Below are 23,571 nucleotides of genomic sequence, written 5' to 3' on the forward strand. Positions count from 1 at the left end.
AAGTCGAGACCCCTTGGTCCCGAGTCATAACGAGAGGTAATAATGCTAAGGCACCCCTCAGCCTGCAAAGCACGCGCCTAGTAAAATGCGGCCCGAATGAAAATGCGTTCAAATGCCATGTCAGCATCAATTATGCTATTCAGCAGAACCTGCGCTCGATCTCTGCGAACAATTTTGGAGAAATCTCATCGCTCGAATTGCCCTCCACGCGGAAGAGACAACCACGGCGGTCATAATGTTCAAGTAGAGCCCTGCTAGTTTCCTCAAACTTCCGCAGCCGTTGCTTCCACGTATCAATTGAATCATCCTGTCTCTGTGTCAACGGCTCGCCTGTGACGTCGTCCTTGCCGGGAACCTTTGGCGCGTGGAAATCCGTGTTATAGACTCGACCTGACGGCTCGTGGACCCAGCGGGATGCAATGCGAGAGAGAATGACCGAGGGTGGCGTTATGAGGTTCACCACAAAGTTCACCGGGACTAAGCTGTCCAGGCTGGTTGCTTGAACGGCTGTTCGAGGGAAGCCATCGAGGATGAATGAAGCGGAGGGTGATAGTGTGGGGGCTGAGGTGGAGGACTGAGAAGCTGAGGTTTGAGAGTCGTTGGAGGAGGAGGATTCAGAAGGTGACGAGGGAGGGAGCCAGCCCTTGGATTTCAGTTCGGAGGAGATTAGGCTGAGAATCATCGAATCTGGGACCAGATTGCCGGATTGCATTGCGGCCTCGGCTTGAAGACCTGGTGCTGTCGTTAGATCCAATTGCTCGCTCAAAGAGATAGGCTGGGCAAAGTAGGTTCATAGGCGCGACTCACCAAGTGCCGTCTTACGGCGCACATTTTCGCGAAGGAGGTCTCCAGAGCTGATTGAGGCCAGTTGGGGAAACCGAGCCAACAAGCGCTCTGATTGTGTACCCTTTCCAACCCCCGGCGCGCCAACAAGAATGATGCGCGCAGCCTTCTTGAGCTGCTTTGTTGAGTGCGACATGCTCAGGCAATGTCGAATGGGTGATGTTGTTGGGGTATATAAGTTCGGTGTCAGAAATTATCTCCGAGGTCGGTTCCTGGAACCCTTTTTGGACCAGGTTGAATCGCGAGGCAGGAGTAAGCCGGAGGTGAAGGACGCGACGATCAGAATGCGCTTTATAGTCGATACATGCCGGACGAGAGAATGTCGGAAGAGGCTCGATATAAGCACCACAGCTGTCTAGCGCATATGACCAATCCCCGATTCTGTGGGGTTGGTATTGCGGGTTCTTTCTTCGGACCCCGGTGAGAAAAGCTCCGAGGGAAACGACGTGAGGACGAAAAGTACGCCGTATAGTGGAGGACACAAATGCAGATGGGAAGTCAATCAGATATCCCAATATCCTCCAATATATACCACTACGAATGTATTCAAGCCGTTAGGAAGTAGTCGGAGGGTTCTCGGCACATTGACTCTCACATGCTCACATGCTAAATACCGTAAATGCCTGACAGCTCCGTCTTTGGCCTGAATTCTAAGGCCACAAGTAATCCGGCACTTGACATTCACGTGACCATGGCCCGTCGCGTGCGCGCGTCGCGTCCCCATCAATTTAGTGACGAGTGATAACGGGGAGATCTTGAGCATCACTCCAAATTGGACTCGGCACAACATCGACCCAAATACGCATAGCTGTCGCCATGATCCGTCAAGATGTGCATCGGATCGACCCGAAACGCCGGGCAACTATCGATCCTAAGAAAAGACAGTTCGCTACGCCGACATACAAGCAGCAGGACTATCCGCATCGCCTGAACTTATACGATACGCCGCCCACGGCGGAAATCACTCTCGAGGAGTTTGAGCAATGGGCTATTGATCGCCTTAAGGGTATGTTCTCTTACAGAAGAAAACCAAATATCAAACCCGCCGCTAGCTGCTAATATCAAATAGTCCTGGCCGAGATCGAAGCATGCTCCTACCGCAACAAGACCCCCGCGGACACTGAAGCCCACATCTTACCTCTCCTCCAAAAGTTCCTCCCCCCTCTCCTCTAATACTGCCTCTCCCAATGGTGCTGCCGATCCTCGTTTGAAAAATGAACGCCAAAAGGATCACTATTCACACTTTATCCTCCGCCTCGCCTTCTCCGCGACGGAGGATCTTCGCCGACGGTTTGCACGCGCCGAGACAATGCTATTTAGATTCCGCTTCCAGAAGGATGATTCAAGAGAGAGGCGCGCGTTTATCGAGAGTTTGAATCTTGATTGGGAGCCCGTGAGCGAGGAGGAACGGAATCAGGTTGCTGAAAATCTGCTCGCTGCCACTCCCGCGCTGCGACGTGTGGATGAGGAGACCTGGTACAAAGTTGATTGGGAGAAGGTTGCGGAACTGGTTGAGCGACGATCTGTGTTCATGAAGCGCGGTAAGGCCTATGTGCCGGGCAGGGAACAGCTTAGCATGATCATGGCTGAATTCACCGCTCGCCTGGAGCGTTCATTGGAGGTATGTTTTGCATGGAAAAGCTGGTTTCTCCCCTCACTGACATGTCGAAGCTCACAAGCCGAGCCCTACCACGCCTGGATGAAGACGACCGCCTGACTCCCATCTTGAACCACTTGTCCAAGAATTTTGGCAGTGCCGAATCAGTCTACTCCGAAGGCGAGGGCCATGTCGACGGCGCAGCTATCACCGCCAGCTCCATTGACTCGCTCTCCCAGCACTTCCCCCTGTGCATGCGCAGCTTACACATCAACTTGCGAAAGAACAATCACCTGAAACACTTCGGACGACTTCAATACACGCTTTTCTTGAAAGGTATTGGCCTATCGCTCGAGGAGTGTATTCTCTTCTGGCGTCAATCCTTCAAGGGAAAGACAGATGACGAGTTCAATTCGCAATACAAGTACAACATCCGTCACGCCTACGGCGATGTTGGTGGTGACGTGAACCGTCGTGGTCGTGGCTACCCACCTTACTCATGCCAGAAGATCCTGGGAGACAACAACGTTGGAGTTGGACAGGCACACGGATGCCCGTACCGCCATTTCTCTGTCGATAACCTGGTCGGACTACTCCAATCCACCGGTGTTCATGACAAGGAGGTACTCCGTGGCGTTCGAGAGGACGTCGGCAAGCAGCGGTATCATATTGCGTGCAACCGAGTCTTCGAATGGAGCCACAAGACCGAAATCAAGAAAGTCAAGGAGGATGGGACATGGGGCCAGGCGGATCTGGACACGATCGTCCATCCCAACACTTACTTCAAGCGCAGCTATCTGCTAAAGACGCTGGCCAAGGCTCCGCCCCGAGGCGAGGCTTGACCCTCTCGCATGTGAAATTTCTCTTTATGAAGTTATGTCGGCCCCTTCATCACCAGCACGTGTGCGGCGGTCTCCAAGGGCCAATTGGCGTTGGGAGCAGGGATATTTGTACAATTGCAGATGGGATTTAGGTAGAGAAGCATAGGTATAATGGCACACGTATTGCATTTGATTGAAATTTTTGGAATTATTAAGGTAGGTCTGTGACCACAGCTGATTCCCAGTAAATCCGAAAGGATCGAAACGACCTTTCAAGACCAGGTGCCCAGCAACGGGTCAAGTCGCTCTTCGCTCGACGCGAAAACAGACATCATCATTAAATGACGGAAGCTGTCGACGTAATGTGATATTTTGTCGGCGTGATAAAAACATGAAGAAGAGAAAAGGAAAGAAAAGCGGGACGGGGCCGAGAATTTAATATGTTTGGATCCGGCAGGCGGGAGAGACCAGTAGCGCTGCAACCTGGCCTTAGTGCTGGGCCGGCATCCTCACACAACATACTCCTCCACCTTGTGCTCGAACATCTCCCCCAGCTGACACCGGAGCTTTTGTCTTTGGGATTGGGTTATGCTCTGGTGGACTTTCTTTGTCTAAAAACTTTCTTGGAGTAGTCCGATCTCGTGGTGCCTTTGCGACTTGACTCGACCCCGTGCAACCCCCCTCCCCTTGTCAACACCGGGCCGACACCTCGAACCTCGACCGTCACGATGGATTACGAAGCGCTCAAGGATCAATGGAGTGATGTGGAGGACCGTGATGGCCTCAGACTCAGCTGGAACACCTTCCCGAGCTCTCGCATGGTGCGTGTTTTGGTCCGGGGACAACCCCTCTTACTGGTCCCCACGTCGCATCATCTCTCTAAACATGGATACAGGAAGCTTCTCGGCTGGTCGTCCCCATCGGTGCCATTTACACTCCTCTCAAGGAGAAGCCAGATACTCCAATTCTTCAATATGAGCCCGTTACCTGCAAGCAACCCTGCCGGGCTGTACTCAATCCATTTGCGTACGTTCGGCTTCGTGATGGGGCTCCTTCCCCGGATCTTGCGGTGAGCTAACCCCTAAGCTAGCAACGTCGACATCCGCGCAAGAGTCTGGATCTGTCCTTTCTGTTTGATGCGCAACCCTCTACCGCCGCATTATAAGGACATCACGGAGCAGACGATACCCCCAGAGCTTCACCCGACCAGCACTACCATCGAGTACCAATTGGCCCGCCCCGCCCCGGCTCCCCCGATCTTTGTCTTTGTTGTCGATACTTGCCAGGAGGAGGACAGCCTGCAGGCGGTTCGGGACTCGCTCGTTATGAGCTTGTCTTTGTTGCCGCCCAATGCGCTTGTCGGTCTGATTACCTACGGCACTATGGTAGGATGCGCCACCCCTTCAATATATTCGAAAGCGCTTGAAGATTGACTCCAGGATATTAGACCCAAGTGCATGAGCTTGGCTACGCCGAGTGCGCCAAGTCGTACGTGTTCCGAGGCAACAAGGACTACACCGCCAAGCAGGTTCAGGAGATGCTGGGCCTCGTTGCCGGCGCCCCTCGCCCTGGCGTGCCCCCTCAGCAGCAACCGCAACGTGCTCCCCTTGGCCCCGCTGCCCGCTTCCTCCTACCCGTCCAGCAAGCCGAGTTCCAGATCACCAATGTCCTCGAGCAAATGCAACGCGACCCATGGCCCGTGGCCAATGACAAGCGGCCCCTCCGTTGCACTGGTGTCGCCCTGAGTGTCGCCGTTGGCTTGCTCGAGACTTCCTTCCAGAATGCCGGTGGACGTATCATGGCCTTCCTGAGTGGTGCGGCTACAGAGGGCCCCGGTCACGTTGTTTCACCCGAGTTGAAGGAGCCCATCCGTTCTCACCACGACATTGATCGGGATAATATCAAGTACTACAAGAAGGCCGTCAAGTTCTACGATGCGCTTGCCAAGCGTGCTGCAAACAACGGTCACATTGTTGATATCTTTGCCGGCTGTCTCGACCAGGTCGGTCTTCTGGAGATGAAGAACCTCTCAAACTACACCGGTGGTCACATGCTCCTTACGGATAGCTTCACTTCGTCCCAATTCAAGCAATCTTTCATTAGGGTGTTCGACAAGGATGCCAACGACAACCTCTTGATGGGCTTCAATGCCTCTCTAGAAGTCCTGACCACCAAGGAGCTCAAGGTGACCGGTCTCATTGGTCACGCAATTTCCCTGAACAAGAAGTCTAGCTCCGTTGGCGAGACGGAATGCGGTATTGGCAACACTTGTGCATGGAAGATGTGCGGTATTGACCCGTCCTCGAGCTACGGTGTTTACTTTGAGATTGCCAACCAAGGCGGCCCCGCCGCTGTGCAGGCCGGCCCTCAACGGGGTATGATGCAGTTCTTGACATACTACCAGCACTCTTCAGGGCATTACCACCTGCGTGTGACCACCGTCGCACGACCTCTCAGTGGTCCTGCTGGTGATCCCACCTTGGCTCAGTCTTTCGACCAGGAGGCTGCTGCTGTGCTGATGGCCCGTATTGCCGTCTTCAAGGCTGAGGTTGACGATGGCCCTGATGTCCTGCGCTGGGTGGACCGCATGTTGATCAGACTGTGCTCTCGGTTCGCCGACTATCGCAAGGACGATCCCACATCCTTCCGCCTGGAGAAGAACTTCACTCTGTACCCACAGTTCATGTTCCACTTGCGACGAAGCCAGTTCTTGCAGGTGTTTAACAACTCCCCTGATGAGACTGCTTTCTACCGTCACGTCCTGAACCATGAGGATGCCGGTGACTCGCTTGTCATGATCCAGCCCACTCTGGACTCGTACTCTCTCGAGCAGGAGGGCAGCCAGCCCGTCCTCCTGGACTCCGCCTCCATTCAGCCCGCGCACATCCTCCTCCTCGACACTTTCTTCCACATTCTTATTTTCCACGGCGAGACGATTGCCGAATGGCGCAAGGCCGGCTACCAGGAGCAGGAGGGCTACGAGAACCTTAAGGCGCTTCTTGAGCAGCCTAAGGAGGATGCTAGGGTATGTTCAACTCTTGTTCTCACGTTATGCAAGCCTTTGTTCTCCAGCTAACCCTATTACCAGGAACTCATCTCCGACCGTTTCCCTCTGCCCCGATTCATTGTCTGTGATGCCGGTGGCTCTCAGGCTCGTTTCCTGCTGTCCAAGCTGAACCCGTCGACCACACACACCACCGGTGGATACGGTGGCGGCGTGTCGTCGCAAACCATCTTTACTGATGACGTCTCACTGCAGACATTCATGGACCACCTGATGAAGTGAGTATTCCATTCTCTTCGAGATAACACGGTCTTTTCATTTGCTAACCGTTTTCCTTAGGCTGGCGGTGTCTGGTACGAGCTAATTGAAACGAGACGATAAGCCATAAGAAGTAACGGGCGGTCTTACATCGACCTCAATGGTCATGTGTATCTTTAGCGGTGATTTAGCTCCTTTTTCCTTTCCACTTCTTCAATATAGTCCCTAGTAGGTTGAATGATTGATGCCCAGGCATTTGTATGACATTGTGTAATCCACCAGCCGTCCTATAACCAAGCCGAGGTTCTCGATTTCTCCGCAATTCAGTAACATTTTACCCAAACGGGAAGGTATCTGATGTATTGTCACGTGATAGGGTTGTGCCCTTCCTCCTGTTTGGCCCACTCGCTTAGACTAGCCGCCAAAGTGGATCCCCAGCAGCTCCCTACAACTTTTCTGCAAATCGACAGGAACTTTTCCTTCCTTCTTCATCCAACCCTTTCGACAACCCAAGGCAGATTGACTACCTTTCGCACTCGCCATGCGTAAGTATCATCACCTGGGTCATTTCTACAATGGCGACTAATCTTTCTATTTTCCTGTAGCTCCCAAGTTCGATCCCAATGAGGTGAAGGTCATCCACCTGCGTGTGACTGGTGGTGAGGTCGGCGCCCAGTCTGCGCTCGCCCCCAAGATCGGTCCCCTTGGTCTGTCTCCCAAGAAGATCGGTGAAGATATTGCCAAGAACACTGGTGACTGGAAGGGTCTCCGTGTGACTGTCAAGCTCACCATCCAGAACCGTCAGGCCGCGGTCTCTGTTGTTCCCTCCGCCTCTTCCCTGGTCATCAAGGCCCTCAAGGAGCCCCCTCGTGACCGCAAGAAGGAGAAGAACATCAAGCACACCAAGTCCATCCCCTTCGATGACATTGTTGAGATCGCCCGCCAGATGAAGCACCGCTCCATGGCCAAGTCTCTCCAGGGTGTTGTTCTCGAGATCCTCGGTACTGCTTTCTCCGTCGGCTGCCAGGTCGATGGCCGCAGCCCCAAGGATGTCTCTGACGACGTCAAGGCTGGCGAGATTGACGGTGAGTTTTCTCCTGGAATCAATTCGATTCCTGCCCCGAACTACTCGAACATTGTTGCTGATAATCACTTAGTTCCTGAGGAGTAAATTACTCTCCTGAACGGAAAAGAGGAGGACTCTATCTACTCTTGTAACAACAAGCATACCTGCTGAAAAATGCGGAGCTAGTTGCAGAATACGACTGTGGTCTCCACAACCAAAAAACATACCATTTTATGAGCTATGACCTGATACCTTGTTTTCTTCGTTCTCTCTTTTGCGAGCATCCGAATGAACAGTTCGATCGCCCGCGCTCTTCTCCCTTGTTCGTATAGATCCTCTTCCATTTCGTTTCCACTTAACCTTGATCTGCTTCCCCTCGTTTCAACCCCATTGGCGATGGGGATGCAGCAAGGCATATTCATCACTGCCCGGTGCAGTCGATTTTTCCATCTCCATCTCTCTCAGTCTCCCTTCGGGGAACCGTTACAACACTCTGGCGCTTACCGTCCTCTCCCTGCGGGGTTTGGACTTTATTCGATGTGGTTTACGCTTATTTTAAGTAACGAAGAGCAACGACCCGCTACTCACCGCGGTAACTGGTGGCATTTATGTCGCTGTGGTTACAGTGGTCCATTTTTGTGGTCTACATCCTTGCAACAAGAACTTGTTCTGTTCTTGTTCGTAGTCGTAAGCCTTTGGGATCATCTATCCCACTGGGCCTGAGATTATATAGTGACAATGGACTTATTTTTTTTTATCTCACTCTATCCTTCTTTCTTCTATTGACGCTTCAAGGTCAACGGACAGGGTCAGCCTTTTACAACATAAAGCAGAGTACAAAAGTAGAATCAGTCCATGTCCTACCATTTGAATGCTGCCAATGCCAATTTGACATGGAAAGGGGGCAAGATCCATATCGCCCTGGTCTCAAGCCCGCGAAGTCGCTGATTCTAGAATATGTACTTGACCGTGGCCATGATTTAGAACGCCTTCTTCTTTTGCTATTCCCATGCCAGAAGCCTAATCATCGGCTCTCGACGCATACATCTCATCTGTGGGTGGCCCTGTTTCAAGTGAGGCTGTCGGATATCCGCATAGCCCCGGTATTTCTGCGTGCAGGCAACGTGCGTGAGATATACATAGGCAGTCCACTTTCCTTCAAGTATGATCTCAGACTACATATCTCGGTGTCGCCGGTCTATTTGATTTGATTTACAGTTTACCGCCCCTTGCTTTTAGCCGGCAGCGATCATCCACATACAGATTCCAATGTAGCTTTAATTGATGCCTGGGCGTCGCGTGATGGAAGTGGAGGGAATTTATATATCTTTTTCGTTTTCGTTACTCGACCTCCTACATATATGCAGTAGAGTCAGCCTCCACTGTATATATTTGCAGCCCACACGGTGAATCCGCTCCCCACCGCCATATGGCCATGAGCTTGTTTACGCCATCACTGACCATTTCCGACCAAACCGGCGAGTTTTAGTCCTCCTAAAAAAAGGACGACTCTAAAACATCCAAACGGCCGTTCCATCACACTCCGACCCGGCCAGCGACACCCGCAAGTCGCACAGCAAACAGCCTCGAGCAACGTGTCGCGCCTTCGTAGGCACCACGATTGACCAGACTCCCCAGCAGGCTATGTTGCGGCTGTATTTAACTGTTTTCTCATAGTCCATGCAGACAAGACCACTCAGTACATGCCTAGATCCTTCATCTCATCGTCGGCCTATCTGACCACGGTCGCTCAAGTGGACACCGTCAGCATCATCACACCGAGACCACCGAAACCGATGGGCCATGCAGCTACCGTACTAACGTAGGCGCTGGCCCCAAGAGGCCCAAGACCGACTCCACCCACTGCCCTCGCCGATCACTGCTGGTTGGTCGCCCCTGATAAGGCGGTGGTGTAGGCTTCCTCCACTGGGAGTCTGGGAGCGTCGGGGTGGTGGGGAATGGTGTTCGGGAGTTGCATGCAACTGGAGCGGTCGTGCACGGGTGTCCTTGTTTGATGGGGTCGTGGAATATTGATGGGCAAATGAGGAGAGAGGCAGAGAGGGAATGGGGCTTGGCGGGAGATATAAATGTGCTGATCAATTTAATTTTGCATGGATTGAATGCGATATATGTGATGTTATATGGAGGCGAATATTGTTTACTTGTCTGATGTTTTTGAGAATGGGGGATTGGATTGGTTAATTGAGGTATGAGGAGGAGAGGGTTTGTCCACATCTCCGTGGAGGATTCGTAGTTCATTCCTTGTCTTTTGTCAGGTCTATTGTGATAATGCGATGGATGGCTTGTTTCAAGGTGAGTATCTACAGTTGTGCCTATCAGGGATATACTAAGTGTTAGTGCAGAATATGGAGAATTCTATGGAGATTGAGTCCACCTCAAAACCGGTATGGACGTATGTGTTATGGCCTGTCAAACGAACGGTGTGGATAGTAATGTAAACAGTGGATGAGCTACCAGAAGTCCAAGACTCCAGGACACCCTGTACCACCCGACCCGCATGCCGTTTGGACGTTGTGCAGGCCAAGGATGCCGTGGTGGGGGAGGGTGAGTTTGCCGATCGCTGCGGCTGGAGACATGGGGGTGGGCGAGGCACATTAATCTACATACTTCAAATTGCAGGACAGACAGAGTACAGCATACAAGCAACTCCGAGAAGTGTGAATAAGTATGGAGTTTCTCTGTCGCGACAGAAGCATCGACGAGGTCTCCATAGTAAACATAACTAGCTCATCTTGTTGGCTGATGCATACGTCTGCTTGGGGACCAGGACTGGAGGAGGTGGAGGACGTAGGCATTGGAGGCATACCAGTATGGAAGATTCGATAATACCCCAGTACGACCGTGCACTATGCCCAACCATCTGGAACGAGGGATCCGCGAGAAGGGCAGATCCATGATTTTCCAGTAGTTGATGCCCTGCGAGCCATTCGCAATATGATAAACTTATTAAAAGCCTTGAAAGACATGCAAGATGGAAAGCTATTCCTCGAAGTGATACACAAAGCAATCAATCAGTTTGAGTAGGTTTCGGAATGAGAAAACTCTCTCGAAAATCAAGGTGCAGGGGAAGGATGAAGGCAATCCTGGCCAGCAACCCCAGAAATTGGGCCCAAGTAGGAAAAGATCGCAGTGCTGATGAGGCGGCCAAAGAGGCAAACAGGGGGGCTGCTGCGCCCGTCACCCGGACACGAGAAACCGAGACGGTCGGTGGAGGAGGTGGCTTGCATGGGGTGTAGCAAGTGGAAAGCAAGTCAGAGGCTGCCCGCAGTCGATAATAGTCATCTTATTATTATTATTATTAGTTATCGATGTTTCCTTTTTTTCTCCTGCTGCCGACGGGGTCTTTGACTCTTTGAGCGAGAGGGGAAAAAGAGAGGGGTTCACAAGAGATTATTGGACTCTTCCCATGAATTTTGCCTTCCCAATTCCTATGCGGAGCTTGTTGTTAGTCTCTGTTGACTGGGAGGAGGCGCGCTGTGGCGCCGCAGCGGCGGTCGCAGTAAGTAACATTGCCCTGGATATTGTGTGATGAGAGGAGCCCATCGAGCATCACAACTTGGAGCGAAGGTTCAGCCTACACTCCATAGCTAAGCTGGTTGGGACCAGTCCCATAATCATCAGCAACTGGATCCACCTCACACAGCGCAGGACGAGAACGGGCTCGACTCGATCATCACGGCGGGGCGTCACCGATCCATGACTAGTCGCCCGGACGGGACCAATGGTCCACTGACGTGGGCTGTTGGATGGAGACTCCAGCCCAGAAGAGGGTTCAGCCGTTGGATCAAGTGGGTCTGAGGTGGAGTCTGGGTCGCGAAGGAGGAGGGGAGGAGACGGACAAGAGAGGACAAGGGAGAGAGGAAGATGGAAGAGAAATATGAGGAAAAGGATTGGGGAATCATGAGTAGAGGGATTGGGAAAAAGAGGAGGTCGTGAAAGTAAAGAGATATAGATGAGATGAAAGAGAATTTGAATGGAGAAGCCAGAAAAAAAGCATAGCGGGCGATCCGCACATCCTTTTCTCTTCATATTGCGGGCCGTCTAATACTAAGTACTACTACTATGGAGCCTTTTTCCATTCTTATTACTTGCACTGAGTACTTGGTGGACTAGTTAATTAGGACACTACATAACTGGTAATGTATGTAGTGTTTGACTACGTCGTGACTCTCGGCCTCGAGACTCGAGCACCTTCATTTCTCTTTCTTCCACTCTTCCTCTCGTCTCCTCTCTCTCTCACCACTCTTCTCCCTCTCCTCCCCTCTGGAGAACAAGAGGCCCCTCTTTAACCGTCTCTGATCTCATCAGAATTCCTCTCCCTCTCTCTAACGCCATCGACTCTCCTTTTTTCCTAATATCCACCTGTGACCCTCGCACAATTCTTGCCAAGATCGCCCGCATTTTATTGGCCCACCGCGTCTCGGACACCAGCAGATCGCCAGTTGAACTCCCCTTCTCCCTTGCGTCCTCAATATCGAAAATAATTCTTTATCCTTACACCTGGCCTCTTGAGCGCCCTTATCAACCTCCATTATCCACTATCAGACCCGCTCGCCGGCGACAATTACCTACTCGACCTCTGTCCCAACCACGCCTGCTCGATGACGATATCGTGAATGCCTGCCGTACACAAGCGCCCTGTTGCTACCCCCTCCTCGCTCAACATTCATCGAGAACTGGCTTGGTACCCATAATGCGGTGTCGAAAACGTTTCAAGGAGGATGCCTGTTGATTACCTACGAGTTCAACTGACCTTTTGTTGATTTCCGTTGAGAAATCAGAAACCCCCTCTCTGACCGACCGGACCCTCTTTCGAAGAGACGGGCCTTCGTGGTCTAGTGGAGGTTAAGATGTTTCCGACCGTCGCGCCTTTTCCTTCGGTGCATCCTCATCACCATATGCACCCCTATCCCCCTCACGATGCTGTAAATCAATCTCCCTACGAAGTGAATGACTCCGCTTTCCCCGCAACGAATGACCCCTCCAAATCCTTCTATAATCCAATCTTGCGATCACGCATCCAGCTGCCGCAACCTGTCCAACGACTCGATGTCCCCGATGCGACGGCCTCTGGGCCCAACGGTCATGCTACGGCTGAGCATGCGCTGAGAAGAAAGACTCCGAACGGCACTCTAGCTGCTGGCTACGATGGAACACTCGGCGATACTACAATCCAGCCTGCTACAAAACACATCTTGGTCTCGCCGATGGACTCGAACCAATTTCTGTCCCTTCAGGCAGGACTGCTAGGAGACGTTTGGCAACAGCCTGGCTCCGATCTGTCAGGGCCCAAGCCCATGAACTTCCCGCCCGTGTTCAAGAACGATGTAATCAACCCTGTGGCCTCTGGAGAGTTTGTTCAGGATGCCAACGGTACTAGCTGGGTGCGTCCCGTCAACTATCCGCCAGGCATCGACTCGGTCTTGAATCAAAGTTTGCCCTTGCAAGGACCTCAACGATTCGTCATGCATAACGGTGCCTACATCCCGACTGTTCTGCCAGCTACTCTTCAGCAATGTGTTGGACCAACTGCCTCGGCCGGCACTGGCCCGTATGGTCCATACTGGCCGGACGGCGTATATATTCCATATCGCCCTGCAGCCATTCGTGATTCGCGTTTCGGTTATCCTCACCCGACTGGTTTCTTTGATCCGAACCAGCCGGCTTTCATCCAATCTCAAATACCTTTGGGCAGCCGTCCAGATACATCCTTTGCCTGGGGCCAATCTGCGCCCGGCTTGCCCACGCAGGACCCTCTCATGAAACCCATCTTCCCTCCACGACATTCAGATCAATTACCATATCATGCTCGAGTCAGTCGATCCATCTCGGGACTTCCATCGAATCTATCTACCAACAATTCCATGAATTGGAATGGCCGTCCTTCGGCAGGACCCGGTTTCCAGGGCCCAGGCCAAGCAGTGACTGGGAACATTGAGTTCAAGGAAAAGATACTCTCCTGGGCCCATGGTGTCTATGTCGATCTCCTCGCCACAATTCATCAGGCTCGCCGAAACAGTATCTCTAACAGCGGTGCTGGTGGCCACAGCCAACGTTTTTTGAAACCGAGCATCTACCCAAAACCTCCCCGCCAGCCAGGCCTCGACTTCTCTCAGAATCCCTCCAATATCCCCCGTCATAATAGCTACCCATCCAGCCAATATGATTTACGACGGCAAAAACTCGACCTGTTAGCTAATCCCAGGATAAATGATTCCCACTCCACCCCACTCCCACAAAACAGCACACACGGTAGACGTCCATCATTGAGCCAATTCTCTCAACACCACCACAGGGGCTCAGACTCGCAGATAAGAGATGCTGGTCGATTCTCAGTATCTGCAACTGGATCTCGGTTCTCGGGCTCTCCATTCAATGAAGGGTCTCCCGTCAACAACGCGGCATCTGCTCTGGAAATGCTATCTCATCTTTGCATGGAAAGCAATTGGGAATGGATTGATGGGATGCTTCTTGGTGGCTGCTTGGCTTACGGATTGGGTGATTACCACAAGGCTATGCGATGGTATTCGAGGATTATTGCTCGTGATTCGACGTGAGTCCTACTGATCTCCCTTCAAATAAATTTTAAGTTTATGCTGACCTGGTGACAGTCACGTGGAAGCTATCTCCAATCTTGCCGCAACGCTGTTGGCGCTTGATCGTCGAGAAGAGGCTCTGCAGAATTGGCTGCGTGCCGTCAAACTACGACCGAGTTTCTTTGAGGCCGTCGAGCATTTGATTGGCCTGTTGTGCACCAGCCACCGCGGCAGGGAAGCTGTCAACATCATCGACTTCGTGCAGACATCCCTCCGCCATCCGAAGGATGGGGATTGCTTCAAGGCGGATGAGCATGCCAGCGAGCCGGAAAGCGATGTCGAGAGCAACGTGTCCGATATTGCGATGTATGATAAGGCATCATTCGACTACGATGATGATATGGGACAGGTCCATGGCTTCAATCTGGGTTCACCCGATACTTCTACACCCGCTGGCTTTGCGACCAGTGGGTATGCTATACCTGGCTCAGACAATGGGCGAATGCTGGCTTTGATACATGCCAAGGGAAACATGTTGTATGCCCTCGGTGATAATGCAGGAGCTGCGTCTGCTTTCGAGGATGCCGTTTTGATTGCTGCTGGTAGAAGACGGCATGGTATCCAGAGCCTTATCAAGCAAATATTTGCTGCCTTCTCGTCTCAAACAAGCAACGGATACCACCAGCCCGAGCCAGAGTCTAACGAGAGCGTTCTGTTGTATCCAGACAGAGCTCTTCAGACTTCGAAACTCGTCTTCCAGGGTGGTGGAACTCCGCCCGGGTTGAAATACGTGGCTGAAGGTATCTCCCGGAATGCCGCTGTTTCTACTACCAGCAACTCCCTCCTTTCCTTGGCCAAAATCTATCAGGATGGAATGTCGACCGTTTCGTCTGGAGCGCCGAAGTCCACACCTGGCGTGCGGGATATCCTCGCTCTTTACTACCTTTCTCTCTCCTTGCAGCCGAGCCCATCGACTGCTAACAATGTTGGCATCTTGCTGGCTGGTATTCAAAACAATCCACCGGCTCGGGGATTGGTCCGTCCTAACGGCGAGAGCCAGCATCCTCATATACCCGGCGTTGTGCCTGGCAGCGGTATCTCTTTGGCATTGGCATATTACAACTACGGACTGCATCTCGACTCTCGCCATGCTCACCTGTATACAAACCTGGGCAGTCTACTCAAGGATATTGGTCAACTCCAGGCCGCGATCAAGATGTACGAGCAAGCCGTTCAATGCGATGGTAACTTTGATATCGCCCTGGCCAATTTGGCCAACGCTGTTAAAGACGCTGGTCGTGTCAACGATGCCATCTCCTACTACAAGCGTGCAGTCAAGGTGAATCCCGACTTCGCCGAGGCGGTATGTGGACTAGCCAATGCTTTGAATTCGGTGTGCAATTGGGTCGGTCGCGGAGGTATTGTCAATAGCCGTGGCTTCCGCGATCGCTGGCACGTGGACGAGAAGGGTATGCTTCGGGATGCCCAAAGTAGCGACTCGGGAGTTGGCTGGGTCAAGAGAGTTGTCGACATCGTTGACCGACAATTGCGTGAAGGCGAATACTGGGGCCGGGGACTTTTGACCCCGAACACGGCCGAGCAGCTCGTTGCTCAATTAGCCATTGCACTTGACTCTGGTCCAGTGGCCTCCAATCGCCTGTTGTCCTTGGCCAAGGTTCTTCAGTCTTGGGCTGGCAAGAAATGGGAGGGGTCACGAATTGTCCGTCTGGTTGAGCGTGCTATACGGTCAATTACATGGCAGTGGTATCAGGATCGCTATGTTTATGGCAAAGACTATCCTGCTTCGAAGTACCGTCGACCCCAACTGCCAACAGCTCTCACGGCTCCGAATGCCCCTACAGTTCTCCCCTTCCATACCTTCACTTGCCCTCTGTCTGCCAAGCAGATCCGGCAAATCTCCCAACGCAATGGCCTGCGCATCTCATGCTCAACACTGCGTTTGCCCTGGCTTCCTGCGACTGTTTACAGACCACCTGCACCCCCAAAGCCTTACCTTCGAGTTGGCTATGTGTCCTCGGACTTTAACAACCATCCTCTGGCTCACTTGATGCAGTCCGTATTTGGGCTGCACAATCCCAACAAGGTGAAAGCGTACTGCTACGCGACGACTTCCAGCGATAAATCAATCCACCGCCAACAGATCGAGAAGGAGGCACCTGTCTTCCATGACGCCAGCGGATGGCCGGTCGACCGACTGGTCCAGCAGATCGTTGACGATGGGATCCACATCCTGATCAACTTGAATGGCTACACGCGCGGAGCGCGCAATGAGGTCTTTGCCGCTCGGCCTGCACCTATTCACATGTCATTCATGGGGTTTGCAGGCACTCTCGGCGCAGAGTGGTGCGACTACATCCTCGCTGATCAGCTCTCCATTCCCCCGGAAACCTTGAGCCCCGGACGACGCACTACGAGGATTGAGGATCGGATGCTCGAGGATGATAACTGCGAGGACATGGAGGATTGGGTCTACGGCGAGAAGATCGTTTTCACTCGCGATACGTTTTTTTGCTGCGACCACCGACAGAGTGCACCAGACGCAGGGGAGCGACCGCTCTCTTGGGATGAAGAGCAGATGCGCCGCTGGAGGATGCGTAAGGAACTATTTCCGTCACTTAGAGATGATACTATTATTTTGGGCAACTTCAATCAGCTGTACAAGGTAAGCTTCTTTCAATCATGTCCTCTTCTACTTGACTAACTTTCTGAACAGATTGAACCCACTACATTTCGAACATGGCTGCGTATTTTGGCACGTATTCCCAACTCTGTTCTCTGGCTACTGCGGTTCCCGGAAACGGGTGAACAGAATCTTCGGGAAACTGCCAAGGCATGGGCCGGTGAAGAAACGGCTTCCCGAATCATCTTCACCGACGTGGCGCCGAAGAACACGCATATTGCGCGGGCCAAGGTCTTGGATCTTTTCCTTGATACGCCCGAGTGCAATGCACACACGACAGCAACCGACGTTCTTTGGAGTGGAACCCCGCTGCTCACGCTCCCGCGGTACAAGTACAAGATGTGCTCGCGGATGGCAAGCAGCATCCTGAGCAGCGCGCTCCCAGGTGGCGAAGAGGGCCAACGGGCCCGCGGGGAACTCATTGCGACTTCGGATGACGATTACGAGAACAAAGCCATCCGACTGTGCATGGATCTGCAATACATGCCTGGTGGCGAGGGCCGCGCGCGCGGTCGATTGGCCGACATTCGACAGATGCTGTTTATGCAGCGATACAAGAACAAGCTATTTGACACGGCGCGCTGGGTGCGTGACCTGGAAGATGCTTACGAGGCGGTATGGGCGCAATGGGTAAATGGCGAAGAAGGCGATATCTGGTTATGATGTGCACAGCGAATTATACCCCTTGAGCGATTTTTCTTCTTTTGGTTTGGAACTGGATCTGGACATGTCTGAGATTTGTTTGCATCTACCTGGGTACTTTCTGATCTATACTGGATTTTGTGATATGATCTTTCTTTACGTAACCTTTTCTTTTCTCCCATTTGGGATTTGCCTTCTACCAGAGATGGCCGTGGTTTGCCCACAATACTCCTCTACCCAATCTTTGGAATGACCTGCTACAATTTCCTTCCTTGATTCTTATTTCCCATCGACTTGCCTACTGGCAGTTCTGCTTCTTTTCTTCAAATTGAGATTCATGTGTCTGTGCCTGATTTGTACACTTGGAAGTCGGGACCTGGGATATGCGGTGACTCCCTAACTTCTAGCTGCTATATAGAATGTCTTTGTTTTGGATACATTTACGATAGGCTTCACTGAAGCCGGGGAATGCATTCATTTCCAGAGATGGGATCATGATCATTGGACTGTGCACCTCGTAAGGTCTCTGACGGCAGCATGACTCGGATGAACCCAACATCCCAGGTACCTGTGATCAACCAGCTACGGCTTACTCTAGGACGAAATCGATCACATCATGACATCCCTACGATGCTACATTATTCAGCGTCGTTGAAAGTTCTCTATAGGCGGATACTCAACACTGAACTTGCCCAAATACTCAGTGTTCTCTCAAAAACAAGTCCAGCTCACAGGGTTGGCACACCTCTCCACGCTGAGCCATGTTGTTTTCATAGAATTTTCCTCGTATCCATAGCTTACGACCACAATACTCACCACCAAAACTTCCTCGGCACAGTCCAATATGGTCGGGCATTCGAGTTAGTTAGCAGATAAATTCGCCATCAGACGCAGCACTGATCGAATCAACAACCAAAACCACCTTCTACGCAAAACTTCGACCTCCTACCTAGTATACGATAACGAGCTCGAGTAGGCATTAATAGTTGATCATATAGCTCGACAGAAAACGCACCTTACTTCTCTAGTAATCGAGTGCGAGCCTCAAAAACGAGATGTGGCCATGACAAACGGATGAGGGCAGAGACACGTAAGCGCGATGTGGATACCTACCCTACCGAATAGAGAACTAGAGATAGCACAACCAAGAATTCGGTACGTCGAAGCCTTCCCCATATTCCAGCCACGGTACGCACCGAACTTCACCGGTTTCATATGGTTTCGGATATCGAAACGAAATCCGTTGTTTGGTGGTCTGGGACCGGGCCGGTGGGACGATGGGGGTTGGATACAACGGTGAGCCTAAGGTGGCCTGGCGTGGGCCTAGTTAAGAGCTCTGAATGTGGGTGTAGAGAATCTTGGAGTTGGTAGACATGTTTCAATTTTTAGTTTTCGGGCGTGCCACAGGTGGATGTGGTGGCGAGTGTTTGGACGGATAGTTGTCAATAGTGGTAACTCTGAGGCTGAATCGAAGCGTCTGGACCCTTGGTTGAGGGTGCTTTAGAGATAGAAAGGCTTGGCTAGGTACCGCAGTCTTCAAAATTCTAGTATTCACGAGTCATGGAATTGATAATTTGCGAGATACTTGAGTGTATCGTGCTTTACTGATTGACATGCTGAGCTGAACTGCCCTCGGTCATGGCTTTAGATGGACCCGTGTACCGGGTCGAAGTGGATAGGAACAAGGAAAAGGCTCGGAGGATAATCGTGTACAGTAAATGCAGGGCAAAGGATTTTCAGATCTGACATGATTTGCTCTCAAAGGAGTGCAAGCCACAAAAAAATCGGAAATCTAGAAAATCCCAGATCACAAACCTCCTGAAAAAGCACTCCGCACGAACTTCAAAGAAACTTTCAAAAACAAACATGGAAAATCAAAAATGCCCAATTCCAAACCTTCATCCCGACAGGCGGGTAACATCTGTTGCGCTAGATCTAATCTAGACTAGTGTAAAGATGGCACCGAGATCCTCCGTAGGCCAATCAGAAGCTGAGACCGGCAGGGAGAAAGTGATTGGGGGCATCAGCTGCACCTTGATGGTTCTTTTGACACTATTAAACTATTATACTATTGCGGATTAGCTGGGGCTGGGTTGATGTCACTGGGGCACAGGCAGGGCTTAGCAGGGACGTCTTGACTCCTGAGACATGAACGGATATCGACGATTTGCCTCCTTGTTTATTTCAAACGTGTTTTGTATGATATTGTCTTGAGCCTTACTTAGAAATGATAGTACTATCTTTATCGAAAGCTTCTCGTTCCACTATATCAATTTGTTAGTATTGTATAACTACTCAAATACGGACATGGTAATTGGACAACTTGGAGGTTGTACATCAAAAGGCCAACTCTCTGTATAACGGGTAGGGGGAAAACAAAAGGACTTGTATTTGATTTCCTACGAAGACCGCCTCACTTCTGTATACTGTATCATAGTGTATATGATATACAGTCATAGTTATACTTTGTACATCAAATCCGGGATACGACTCTGCCATGACCATCGGGGCGATCACGAATCCACGATCGAAACAAAAAAGAAGGCCGAAAACTCACCTCATGGCCAAAAATTAGGGCGCGCGTCAAGGTTACCAAGTCGGGTGAGCAGCGATGTCGATCGCAGGATCCGGTGGCTTGGAACACAACGGTCGATACTACGATACGGAATACAGTACAAACAGTATAGAATACAGAATACAGTATAGACATACCGTTACGAATACATCAAATACTTGGTATACATGTCCATCATTCTTACATCATTTCATCTCCAACGAACATCTCGATTATCTTCACAGATTGAACGAATTAGGAAAATGAAGATCTTGCTGGCTTCAAAGATGGGGTATTTTACCCCTGATCCCAATGTAGAATACCCATGGTTCGTCTACCCGATATCCAAGTTCCTTGGTAGCGACTCAACGGCGGTTACAACGGTGATGGTTCTACCATGGAAATCAATAAAGAGAACGATCGTTGTGGTATGTGTATACTTACAAGGTATAGATAGTAATACAGTATATACAGTACTTTGTATACCGATCGCCTTGGCACCCGTTTGCCCGTCATCGCGCGCAGGAGCCGGGAGTTGGTCCTGGCAGGTCAGGAACTAGTGGCCGCCGCCGAACTCTACTACGAATACTGACAAATTTGGAAAGGAGTTGGCAGTTGGAGCTTGTCGAGAACCAGGAAATGGGGATTTGTTATTTCTTTCTTTGAATGCGTGTCTATATTTCTTTCTTTTTTGACCGGGAATATACGAGAGGGGGCGATAATTCATGTGACTTGGCCATACCAACCAACTAACTAACCACTCCGTACGGAGGTCCATCCAAAAAGTATTGCGCAGCGCACGTACCACCATTAAATTACATTAACGTACTACATAGTATAATTTACCGGCCTTCCTTATATTCGTTCCCCCCTTCTAATTCAATGATCTTCTTGATATGCGTGGGTATACGCTCAATCCAAGCCTGAATCTTTTCCTGCGGTAGCTCTTGCCAGGTTTTATTCCATATAGCAATAGCTTCCTGTCTAGACTTAGGCGCTCCCTTTCTAGTAGTCTTTCGTTTCATCCAAGGCCACGCAGGCTCAATAGCATTGAGATCAGGCGAATTTGGGCACCACACTAATCGCTGCACCTGAGCTGCATCAAATACTCGCTGTTGAATATAATGATTATGCGCTGGAGCTTTATCTTCCTGTACGATCGTTTTTGGCCGCGTTGTAGCGCATTCCTTAGCAAAAGGAATAAGCTTTGGTAGAAGAATTATCTTTTGATAGCGATACCAATCAATTCCACCCTTAGATCCTCGTGAAAGCTTTCCATTCTGCTTATTGAATCTCCAGGTAGGCTTTTTACCAGCAGGCTGTCGACGAAGATTGATACGCCGTACGCCAGTCTCTAGCTCCCACTGTTCGCGTAGAATTGGTTCGATCTCTTGATTAAGAGCTTCAATCTCTTGCTCTGCTTCACGTTTTTGTATAGCAGTTTCAGGGCACCAACAGTGACAAGGGCCTTTTTTATCGTAGGTAAAACAGCCCCAAAACATAAACTCAGAAGAGCCTTTCCAACGCTCACGAATACACGAGCGTAGAAATGCTTCATCCTTAGAACGCCAAACACGATAACCACCACGACGATGTAGAAGAATAACCGAGGTTTCATCAGAGAAGATCACATTCTTCCAATCGTCAAGAGTCCAGTGCTCGTGAGCTAAGCACTAAGCTAATCGTTCAGCGCGCATCTTCTTCGTCAGTCCAGGCTTCCTCGTCGGTTTCGTCTTGCGTAAACCGGCCTTCCTGAGGATAGTCCAGACAGTAGAGGATAAAATTTCGATCCCTTCCTGGCTAAGTTCTCCAGCAAGATCAGCGCATGTTTTCTCTCGACCAAATCGATCAAGGCGCACCTTCGACAGAATAGTGTTAACCGTCTGAGGATCTTGCTTAGTTAGCCGACCAGAGCGAGCACCGTCTTGAACGTATTCGTCGGTGATCTTTGTATGGATTGGGTCAAAACCGCGCTCTATCGCGCGCGCGTAGATACGATTAACAGTAGCAATTGATAGATCTACTATCTTCGCGATCTCAGCAGACGTTTTCGTCGTATACGCCCTTAATGCGACGACAGTCACACGATCAGCAAGGGTTGATTGTTTTGGCATAATGGTAGATGTAGGCAGCAGTAGTAGTAGATAGGTAGTAGACAGACGATGAAGGCTATTCTATTCAGGGGGATTGTGTGTATTCGCTTGGTATAACGCTAGTGGTAATATAATGGTGGTACGTGCGCTGCGCAATACTTTTTGGATGGACCTCCGTACTGAATCCATAGTTCGGGAGGGGGATGGTTCCGCTCTAGTGGGAACTACAGTCAACTACTGAGCATAACTCTGTAAGCCCCCCGTTATAGGATGAAAGGCTGCAAGGCTTGAAAACATGGTACTGGAAAGTTGGAATTTGGGTTGGAAGTCCCCAAGGTCCTAGATCCTTTTTTGATTTTTCTTTTCTTTTTTTTTTTTCTTCTTCTTCTTCTTCTTCTTTGTTCCTGTTCTTTGTTTCAATGGAGTCATGATGGAGTCAACATAGTCCAGAACCAGTCTCCTGGAAAACCAAGAGCCGTCTTTCTTTCACCGGTTGTTGGGTTCTTGGGATCCTGGAAAAGTGGTTTCTTTGTTCTCCTCTTCCATGATCCCAATCTTTCTCTCCTCTTCCCGTCCGGTTCCACCGTTCCACCGGGTCTCTTAATATTGATATCTTATTTTTTATTTCTCTCTTTCAAATTTTTTTTATCTGATGACCCGTCCCAACTGATGGGGGTACAGACAAAAGTGCACGTCCCGTAATACCGGACAATTACCACAATTCCAAATTCCAAATCACCGGCAGCTAGCTTTAACCTTTTTGGTCACTAGCGTGAAGCTGGCACACTAGTCATGCCTCGTTTTGACCGGTCGAGATCAGACTGTGCTGCCCAGTGCCCACAGCGGGGGGTAGCACTATGAGGCGTGTACCAGGGATGGGGGTTGATAACCCCCTACGGAAAATTAGGGACACAGTGCTGGGTTGTCGCTTTGATTTTTAGTGGTGACCTGAGAGCCCAGGATCTGCTCTGGACTATTGAGTGCTGATGTCTCTGCTGATCACACTCGAGGGTGATTCGGCAATGCTGATTCGACCGTCTGATCTCATATCATTATTTACATCATTTCACCTCGTTCATCGAGGTCCATTCGTTGGTGTTTCTTTCTCGCGATTGTTCGGGGAGGGGCGGTCCTTGAACCTGGTTATCTAGCTTGGACAAAAGACTGATGTATGATTCTTGCGGACGATGGCTGGCTGATGCCAGTGGCAAAAGACTAGCTGAAAATGGTATCAATGCTCAGGTCAACCTGCTATGCCACATCAAACGGCCCGCCAGTTTAGATGTCGTGAGCATATCTCATCGGCTTGTGATGGTGGCTTTCTATCCTGATAGGTCGCAATCCTACATGATCAATCCCAAGCCACTCGTTATCATCTTGTGCTAGTGTCGGGACGTACCTTGTACAATAGTTAATCCTTGATGAACCTCGGCAT

At 50.7% G+C, this 23,571-nt stretch overlaps 6 protein-coding genes across 6 annotated transcripts; 5 read left to right on the forward strand and 1 right to left on the reverse strand.

The window, feature by feature from the left end:
• Positions 1–139: 139 nt before the first annotated feature.
• On the reverse strand, positions 140–979 carry N7473_001170 (adenylate kinase ADK2; the record flags this gene model as incomplete). Its single annotated transcript, XM_057147110.1, has 2 exons — positions 140–732; positions 808–979. The coding sequence occupies 2 exons, from the start codon at positions 977–979 to the stop codon at positions 140–142; spliced, it is 765 nt and encodes a 254-aa protein (XP_057014996.1).
• A 680-nt stretch (positions 980–1,659) lies between these two features.
• N7473_001171 (DNA primase large subunit) lies at positions 1,660–2,016 on the forward strand (the record flags this gene model as incomplete). The annotated part of the gene is made up of 2 exons (XM_057147111.1): positions 1,660–1,849; positions 1,913–2,016. The coding sequence occupies 2 exons, from the start codon at positions 1,660–1,662 to the stop codon at positions 2,014–2,016; spliced, it is 294 nt and encodes a 97-aa protein (XP_057014997.1).
• Positions 2,017–2,152: 136 nt separating this feature from the next.
• N7473_001172 (DNA primase large subunit) lies at positions 2,153–3,282 on the forward strand (the record flags this gene model as incomplete). The annotated part of the gene is made up of 2 exons (XM_057147112.1): positions 2,153–2,464; positions 2,515–3,282. The coding sequence occupies 2 exons, from the start codon at positions 2,153–2,155 to the stop codon at positions 3,280–3,282; spliced, it is 1,080 nt and encodes a 359-aa protein (XP_057014998.1).
• Positions 3,283–3,989: 707 nt separating this feature from the next.
• On the forward strand, positions 3,990–6,629 carry sec23 (GTPase-activating protein SEC23; the record flags this gene model as incomplete). Its single annotated transcript, XM_057147113.1, has 6 exons — positions 3,990–4,082; positions 4,157–4,287; positions 4,352–4,646; positions 4,709–6,286; positions 6,350–6,543; positions 6,605–6,629. The coding sequence occupies 6 exons, from the start codon at positions 3,990–3,992 to the stop codon at positions 6,627–6,629; spliced, it is 2,316 nt and encodes a 771-aa protein (XP_057014999.1).
• A 435-nt stretch (positions 6,630–7,064) lies between these two features.
• N7473_001174 (60S ribosomal protein uL11) lies at positions 7,065–7,694 on the forward strand (the record flags this gene model as incomplete). Its single annotated transcript, XM_057147114.1, has 3 exons — positions 7,065–7,068; positions 7,129–7,608; positions 7,681–7,694. The coding sequence occupies 3 exons, from the start codon at positions 7,065–7,067 to the stop codon at positions 7,692–7,694; spliced, it is 498 nt and encodes a 165-aa protein (XP_057015000.1).
• Positions 7,695–12,460: 4,766 nt separating this feature from the next.
• On the forward strand, positions 12,461–17,980 carry N7473_001175 (uncharacterized protein; the record flags this gene model as incomplete). Its single annotated transcript, XM_057147115.1, has 3 exons — positions 12,461–14,163; positions 14,222–16,829; positions 16,881–17,980. The coding sequence occupies 3 exons, from the start codon at positions 12,461–12,463 to the stop codon at positions 17,508–17,510; spliced, it is 4,941 nt and encodes a 1,646-aa protein (XP_057015001.1). The 3' UTR covers positions 17,511–17,980.
• Positions 17,981–23,571: the final 5,591 nt, after the last annotated feature.

This window comes from Penicillium subrubescens (assembly GCF_028828155.1).
Source record: "Penicillium subrubescens strain IBT 31985 chromosome Unknown utg000001l_segment0_segment0, whole genome shotgun sequence".
NCBI classification, from domain to species: domain Eukaryota; kingdom Fungi; phylum Ascomycota; class Eurotiomycetes; order Eurotiales; family Aspergillaceae; genus Penicillium; species Penicillium subrubescens.